The sequence below is a fragment of the Carica papaya genome, chromosome 7 (assembly GCF_054855325.1).
Source record: "Carica papaya isolate Zhongbai chromosome 7, ASM5485532v1, whole genome shotgun sequence".
Taxonomy (NCBI): domain Eukaryota; kingdom Viridiplantae; phylum Streptophyta; class Magnoliopsida; order Brassicales; family Caricaceae; genus Carica; species Carica papaya.
Window position 1 is genome coordinate 26,608,990 of NC_142315.1, and position 9,053 is coordinate 26,618,042.

The 9,053-nt window shown below is 45.5% G+C and overlaps 1 protein-coding gene across 1 annotated transcript; it reads left to right on the forward strand.

Moving 5' to 3' along the window:
* Positions 1-7,322: 7,322 nt before the first annotated feature.
* On the forward strand, positions 7,323-8,735 carry LOC110811105 (uncharacterized). Its single transcript, XM_022037487.2, has one exon. It carries the CDS (start codon positions 7,534-7,536, stop codon positions 8,323-8,325), a length of 792 nt encoding a protein of 263 aa, XP_021893179.2. The 5' UTR covers positions 7,323-7,533; the 3' UTR covers positions 8,326-8,735.
* Positions 8,736-9,053: the final 318 nt, after the last annotated feature.

Consider the following 9,053-nt stretch of genomic DNA (forward strand, 5'->3'; position numbering starts at 1 on the left):
CCCGCGGTATGACCCGGTACCACAGCCACAGTACCAACAGGTGCCGCCACAGCACATTCCAGTGCCCCCACCACATCAACAGGCGCCACCACAGGGTCCCCCAGTTCACCCTCAGCCGGCCCCAGTCCCTCTACCTCGGGACCACGCTCCCTCCTTGATCGACCCCGGCTTCATAGAGAGGTACAGAAGACTGAACCCTTCTACTTTTTCAGGGGGATCCTCTTTCGAAGAGGCCCAATACTGGCTGGCAGAGACTGAGAGAGCTTTTGAGACCTTGGGAGTAGTTCTTGAGCAGAGGGCTGCCATTGCCTCCTACATGCTGGTAGGGGAAGCAGTACGCTGGTGGGAGCTCAAGCGGGCCACCCTGCCTGCACCAGTTACTTGGGAGCAGTTCCTAGCGGCCTTCCATGCGGAGTATCTCCCTAAACACATCCAACATCTAAAGGAAATGGAATTTGCTCAATTGGTCCAGGGAAATATGACAGTGTCGGAGTATGCCCGTAAGTTCCTGGAGCAGGGCCGACATGCCCCGGAGACATTGTTGGATGAGGGCCGAAAGGCCAGGAAATTCCAGTGGGGTCTCCGCCCGGAGATCAGACAGCACTTACTGGTGATGGAGCTCGAGACATATTCGGCAGTCCTGGCAAAGGTGCAGATCATAGAAAGGAGCTTCGACACCCGCCCTCAGCTAGCGGGAAGTTCCCGACCCTCAGCCCCGCTCCGCAGGCCAGCGCCTACCATGCCTGTCCAACCCAGTAAGAGGCCCAGACCCGCCGTCCAGGCCCCTCCTCAGGCTACGGGGGCAGCACGTGGGAAAATCTGCCAGTACTGCGGCAGGGATCATGGGGACCGACCCTGCTACCGCCTCAACAACACCTGTCGCATATGCGGCAGTGCCCAGCACTATGCAAGGGAGTGCCCTAGGAACCAGAATCAAGGGATGCCTCCAATCCAGGGCAGAGTTTACAACCTTACCCAGAAGGATGCCGACGCAGACCCGGACGTGGTACATGGTATGTATACTATCTCTGGCCACATTGCTCATGTTTTGTTTGATATTGGTGCATCACATTCTTTTATTTCACATGTTCTTGCTTCCAAAATTTGTGTATCACCTGATAGACTTGATTCATTATTGCTTGTATCTACCGCTGGGGGGGAGACATTGCTAGGAGAGGTTGTCTACAGGGCATGTGCCGTGGAGATACCAGATAGGAAATTGAGGGTAGACCTGATAGGGTTAGACACAGGGGATTTTGATGTAATCCTAGGAATGGATTGGCTAGCGGCGTATCACGCCACCATAGACTGCTTTAACAAAAAGATTGTATTTAATCCTCCCAACGAGGAGCCATTTACAAGTTAATAAAATTATTCGGTACTGATTTCCCCTAATGGCAAATTCTTTTCTTCTTAATTCCCAGTGCCTTAATATTGTATTTTCTCTAACTAGGTAAACCCAAAAAAGAAGTTTGTATCCAAGAGATTCCAGTAGTTCGAGACTTTCCAGACGTATTTCCGGATGAACTGCCCGGTCTACCAGGGGACAGAGAGGTCGAGTTCACCATAGACTTACAGCCAGGAACCCAGTCCATCTCGGTAGCTCCTTACCGAATGAGCCGCATCGAGATGGAAGAACTAAGAAAACAGATCACTGAGCTACAAAACAGTGGCTTCATTAGACACAGCATTTCACCATGGGGTGCCGGGGTTACTTTTGCAAAGAAAGGGGATGAAACGTTGAGACTGTGCATTGATTACAGAAGGATAAACAAGGTAACAATTAAGAACAAGTACCCTCTTCCCCGGATTGATGACCTTTTCGATCAGTTGCAGGGTGCACAGGTCTTTTCTAAAATAGATCTACGATCAGGTTACCATCAGGTAAAAGTGAGAGCAGAAGATATCCCCAAGACGGCATTCCGAACCAGGTACGGACACTATGAGTTCCTGGTTATGCCATTTGGGCTAACCAACGCCCCGACCATCTTTATGGATCTAATGAACAGAATCTTCAGAGAATTCTTGGATCAATTTGTCATCGTGTTCATCGATGATATCTTAGTCTACTCAAAAAGTATGGAAGAACATGCTCATCATCTTGCCCAAGTCCTACAGGTACTCGGGGAAAAGAAGTTGTATGCGAAGTTGAGCAAGTGTGGATTTTGGCTCGAGCAAACCGCCTTCCTAGGACATGTTATATCGAAGGAAGGGGTGTCGGTGAACCCCGAAAAGGTTGAAGCGGTACTTGGTTGGGAAAGGCTGACAACAGTTAAGGAAATTCGCAGTTTCCTAGGGATGACAGGTTATTACCGCCGGTTTGTCGAAGGGTTCTCTAGTCTAGCAGCTCCTCTAACCCGACTCACAAAGAAGAATGCAAGGTTTGAATGGAATGAGAACTGCGAAAGGAGTTTTTCAGAGTTGAAGAAGTGACTGACTACTGCACCAGTGCTGGCTCTACCGAGTGGATCAGGATGGTACACGGTTTATAGTGATGCCTCCTATCTGGGCCTGGGTTGTGTCCTAATGCAGCATGGAAATGTTATAGCATATGGGTCTAGACAGCTAAAGAATCATGAGAAGAACTATCCTACCCATGACTTGGAGCTTGCCGCAATCATACACGCCTTGAAAACCTGGCGCCATTATTTGTATGGAAAGACCTTTCAGATCTACACCGATCATAAGAGTTTGAAGCATATCTTCACTCAGAAGAATCTCAACATGCGTCAGAGAAGGTGGATGGAACTCCTCAAGGACTATGATTGTGACATCCTATACCATCCAGGTAAGGGCAACGTAGTGGCCGATGCCCTCAGCAGGAAAAGTGCAGGCACCCTAGCCCATCTGATGGTTTCAGAATGTAGGTCCATTGGGGCTACACAGCAGGTTCGCCTGCGAGATCTGAAGAGAGTCACATGTTTGGGCCACCTAGCAGTCCAACCTGAGTTAATCCAAAGAATAAAGGAAGCCCAGTCAGTCGACCCCGCCCTAGTAACCCGCAAGAAGGATGCAGAACAGGGAGTGAGCTCAGAATTTCAGATCTCTGCCGACGGATTGATTCGTTTCAAGAACAGAGTGTGTGTCCTAAACGACAGTGAGTTAAAAAGGGACATCATGACAGAGTCCCATAGTTCAAGGTTTGCCATGCATCCAGGAAGTACGAAAATGTACCAAACTATGCGACCTCGGTTCTGGTGGAATGGAATGAAGAGAGATATAGCCGACTTTGTATCTAAGTGCTTGGTATGTCAGCAGGTCAAAGCAGAACATCAACACCCGGGCGGGTTACTTCAGCCTTTACCGATTCCAGAGTGGAAGTGGGAATACATCACCATGGACTTCGTATCGGGACTACCCAAGGTACGATCGGGACATGATGCTATATGGGTAATTGTTGACCGACTCACTAAGTCTTCCCACTTCCTGGCTATCAGAATGACTGATCCTTTGGATAAGTTGGCAAGAATGTATATCCGGGAGGTAGTCAGACTGTATGGAGTTCCAGTAACAGTAGTATCCGACAGGGATCCCAGATTCACTTCTCGGTTTTGGAATAGTTTCCAGCAAGCTATGGGAACAAAGCTGTCTCTTAGTACTGCTTTCCACCCCCAAACCGATGGACAATCAGAGAGGACAATTCATACGCTGGAGGATATGCTCCGAGCTTGTGTCCTTGACTCCGGGGGCCATTGGGACGACCACCTACCCCTGATAGAGTTTGCTTACAACAACAGTTACCAAGCAAGCATCGGCATGGCCCCATACGAGGCGCTATACGGGCGTCCGTGCAGGTCACCGATCTGTTAGGAAGAAGTGGGCGATAGAAGATTGTTTGGCCCGAATTTGGTAGAAGAAACCACGTCCGAGATAGTTAAGATCAAGAAGAACATCCAGACAGCTCAGAGTAGGCATAAGAGTTATGCTGATACCCGGAGGAGAGACCTGGTCTTTGAGAAAGGCGACCGGGTGTTTCTTAAAGTCACCCCCTTCAAGGGAATTAGTAGGTTCGGCAGGAGGGGAAAATTAAACCCCAGATATATTGGACCCTTTGAAATCTCAGACAAGATTGGTACCACTGCCTACAGACTTGCACTGCCTCCTGAGCTCTCCCAGGTTCATAATGTGTTTCACGTATCTATGCTACGTAAGTACAACCCGGACCCTTCTCATGTCTTGGCTCATGAACCGCTTCCACTCCGAGAGGACTTGTCTTATGAAGAAGTACCGGTCGGTATCACGGACCAAGAGAGCAGAATACTCCGCAATCGGGAAATATCATTTGTAAAAGTCGTGTGGCAGAACCACACGCCCAGGAAGGCCACCTGGGAACTGGAATCAGAATTTAGGGCCCAATATCCCCATCTGTTCGATCAAGAGTAACGAGGCAAATTTGGGGACCAAATTTCTTTAAGAGGGGGAGAGTTGTAGCGCCCGGGGAAATTTAAGAAGAAGGAAAAAAAAACGCGCGTGCCACGTCAGCAGCCACGTCAGTAGACCCAGTCAGTAGTCCTGGCCAACCAGGACCTGCCACGTGGCAAAACCACGTCGACCGGGGACGAGCCACGTTGGCGATCCGCGTGCGTGCAATCGGACGGCCCAGATCAATCGGGCGCACGGACGGCCCAGATTTAATCAAAAACAGACGGCCCAGATTAAATCAAAATGGACAACTGAGATCAAAAGGAAAAAGGGTATAAATAAGACCCCCACACCAGACCCCAAACCCTAGCCGCCTACCCTCGCCGGAGAAGACGAACCAGAAGCCGGCCGCCGCACCGGAGGGATTTCCAACCGCCGATCGAGGTAAATTTCATACCCCCGACTCGTTTTTCCATGCTGATTTCCCCAGTGGCCAAATCGGAGCCAAAATCCTGGCCAAACGGCCGAAAAATACGGCCGAAAGCCAGCGGCGCCGCCGCGCCCCTCCTTGGTTTTTACCTCCGATGAGGCCCTTCCCGGCCTCCGTTTAATGCAATTTTTATACCACCGTGATCACCATTCTTTTCTCTACAGGTTGATCGGAGCCGAATCAGCAAAACACGAACTTCACCGGAGAGCCGCCGCACCTGAGAGCACCGCCACCGGTAAGCTTCGGTTTTCAGTAAATTTTCGGCTCCCCGAGGGCCGTAGGGTTGTTTTATTGCAGGAACCAATGCGAGTATGGCCGAATTCGGCCAGAAACGGCCGAAAACGGCCAACCCGAGGCGAACCGCCGCCGCAAGCGGCGGAGCCGCCGTGCCGGAGTTGCGATATTGGCCGAAAGGGGCCCTAGGCCTAATTTGGAATTTTTTGGAACACGTGCAGGTACCTGTAGTGCGTTTCAGTTCCCCGGGAAAAATTCAGGGAAAATTAGGGACAGCCTACAAGCGCACTGTGAAACCGTGTTCGGACCCCGAAACGAGTAAGGACCCCTCACCCTATTTCCTATCACGGTTTTAAAGTTCAATAAATGATAAAACAGTATTTCATGAATCAACGAATGTGTGAAATTGCTTAAGGTCGCTAATGGAGCCCGAGTCTAGTGTGTTTGTCGGTTAACTGTTATTTGACCTGTTTTACAGTTTTAAATGCAGCATGAGGTTCGATATTTTCATTTTATAGTTTCGTGTGCATATTTTACTGTTTTATTGATTATGGATTGAATGACCGGGATATTGATGCTGTATGTTATCTGTTTGGCATAAATTACCGTTTCGCTTGTTTGTATGTGGATTGATAATGCTGACTGAGGGAAAGGAGAATGAAAGATTATGTAAATGGGTAAATTGTATAATGTGGTCAGCCTGATTAGATATCCTGGAAGATGGTGGACGGACCGGGTCCGTAGGGAACCCTACCGGGATTGTGGTCTCCCATACCGGACGGGGTATGGAGATCTTATGTGTTTTTGCGCCCATACCGGACGGGGTATGGGGACGGCCCGTTTCACCCTCATACCGGACGGGGTAATGAGGTTTATAGTTTTGGCGCCCATACCGGACGGGGTATGGGGACGGCCCTGGAAAAATGATTTCAAGTGTTAAGGGTTAACGGGTAGCGGGACCCCTATGGATCCCCATGGATACTAGTGGGCTGGTAAATGAGGAAAATATGTTGTGTAACAATTGAATTACGAAAAGCTTGATAGGTATTATGTTATACAGTTTATGTATATGGTTTCATGATGATGATGATGCTATTGCTTTCGTATATTGTTTTATGAATTTCACCGAGGTAAGTAAAGGTTTTATTATTAATAAAAGGATTTGTTGTAAATTATGCTCCATTGGTCTTTTTGGTGTTTTCTACCCACCTTTACCTCCGTGACGGTGAGATATCGTGATGTCTTTACTGGGCTAGTGTAGTTCATTCCTTATTTAATCATTTCAGATCAAGAGGACATCGTTCCCGAGCCGGTTCCGCAGGACGACGACGAAGGGGACTCCTAAAGACTCCATAGTCATATTCGTAGCTTTTACTTTCAAGTTTCTCCTTTAGATAGTTTGATCTTTTATATTTTGTGAGCACGTTTTTTGTTTTAGTGTAAGGGATGTTATTCAAATTTTGACTTCGCTTCTGTATTTGATATTTTTAATATACATTTTATTTTGAATTACCGTGGGCCGTTACATGTTGTCACTGAAATGCAAGACTATATTATGGTTTTAGGAATCTTTGTTAAAATGACGTTGGATTACAATAATACTAAAATTTATTTGTCCTTGTTTAGTAATCTTCGACGGTACACACGTGTCAAGCCCTCATTGGTTAGTAGTCTGGAAGACTAATATGAGATTATATTATTCATCTGTCAGTACTAAAATTTATTTGTCCAGCCCAAAACATCCTCTTACCGTAACAAGCCGAGAAATGAACCTTAATTTGACCGCCGATTTGACAGAAGAAAATCCAAACCAGGCCCAGAAGGTATCAGGGATTTGTTCGCAATTATTTTCACATTTTAATTTTATTTAAAAATTTATGCAATATAAATATTTTTAAAATTAAGAATTTTACGTAAACTAAGAAAAAATATATATATCCTAATGTTTGTCGACGTGTTGAGCCCAGTCGTCTTCTGCTTTCTAGAAGTATTGGGAAATGAAAATTTTTCGAATTTTATTTTTAATGCTTTCACATACAGCTATCCAACAAGAAAATTCAAAAAACAAATTAATTAAATTAAAATATATTAAAACCTCTCTCTCTCTCTCTCTCTCTCTCATGCATGTGTTAATTACGTATACACACATATATACTTTTCAAAATGACAGATGAAGCACATATATATATATATATATTACGAATGTATGTGTTGTCTGAAGCTAGCTAAAAGTAAAACAACCATTAATATAAAGTATTGCTTAAGAAATAAAGCAAAGAAAAAAAAAAGACCACTTTGGCATCTTCTCTGTCAGTTTCTTTATATCTGTATATGTGTGTGTATATATATCATTGGAGTTGTTCCCTGTCGAAACAAAAAACAGATTTCTCTTCACTTCTTCTTCTTCACTTGTATTTCTTTTTCTCTATCACTATCTGCCAAAAAAAATGGGAGAAAGCGTTGATCTTCATGACGACCCAGAAGAACTCGCAGAAGAGGCGCTCTCTCTGCGCGACCTTCCTCTCCATGCCAACGACGATGACTCCCAGAACAAACCCAACGTCAATACTGGACGATCATCGGCGGTGACCGAGCCGGAGTTCTTCGAGTTTCTCAGTAATCTCAACTCAGATCACGATATGTGCCCAGCTGAAGAAATCATCTTCTGCGGCAAGCTCGTGCCTTTCAAAGACCAAAACGCGCCATCTTCTCAACATACCGATCAGAATATTCTCCCCGCAACCGAATATTACAAGAAAGGGAACACTGGGCTTCGCCGACGATCAGAGTCTCTGTCGGAGTTGCAGAGTAGCTACATGACTCGTTCGAGCAGCATCAGGACTAAGCTCATGAGAAACAGCCGTTCTCTCGATTACCGGAAGCTTCACCGATTTTCGAGCAGGAATATGTACTCTCCCGAATCCGATATCGAGCTGAATTTTTCGGGAAAGAGTGCAGGGAAGTCCTACGATACGTCGGCTAAAAAGACGGTTAAACCAAGGTGGTATTTTTTCATGTTTGGAATGGCGAAGTTTCCGCCGGAGATGGAGCTGAGAGACATCAAGAACCGCCAGTTTCGCCGGAACCCATCGGCGATGTTTCCGCCAATAGAGTCTGGGGGGAATTTTCCGGTTAACCGAAGCACGAATAAGGGGTCCTGGAAGTTCCTCAAGGCACTGAGCTGCAAAGACCATGCCAGTGTCACTGCTACGGCGTCGTTTATCATGCCGCGCGCGTAAGCTATAGAACCTTTCCCGTGTTTGGTCACGCCCATCTCTTCATCTGTTTGAGAATTCGTTCGCAATACGAAGGACATTTTCGTATTTTCACAAAAGCCGATATTGGTTTCAACGTTGAATGTCCAAAAATTATTACCATAAATCATGACCACAAAACCTACCGTGGAAGGGAGGTATTGAGTACAGTGGCGGACCATGGATGAAAATGGTCGTCTGAAATTATAACCGGAGAACAAACTACTATTTGTTTTTTTGTTGTTTTCTTAGGTGCACAGAGAGAAATGAATGATAATCACGAGACTCTCGAGAGTGACCCATTAGATTACGATCACTTTATATTTATTATATTATTATTATTGTTCGATTGTTATCATACGTGTTTTTTAATTTAGGAAATATCGGTTTGTGGATTTTATTTCTTATTTGAATCTTTGAATTCTTACTTATAAATTATTATTATTAATTAATTAATTAATTAATCAGTTTTAATATAGTATATCAGCGAGAGTAGTATGAGTGACTGTATTGCATGCAAACCACATCGTATGATATATATATATATATGTTTTATCATGTCTAAAATATATTTTGCAATATTAGTCCGTGATGAGGACATATAATTAAAATCAAAGTTGCGTTGTTGACCAACTTTAATTGCATAACAAGCCTTATCTATAATAGACGAGTTCTTTCTAGGGAACGACGTCGTACTATGAAGGTATTAATTA

Bases quoted from the DNA above. Each gene is read 5' to 3' on its own strand.
- LOC110811105 (XM_022037487.2), top strand. From the start codon at position 7,534: ATGGGAGAAAGCGTTGATCTTCATGACGACCCAGAAGAACTCGCAGAA.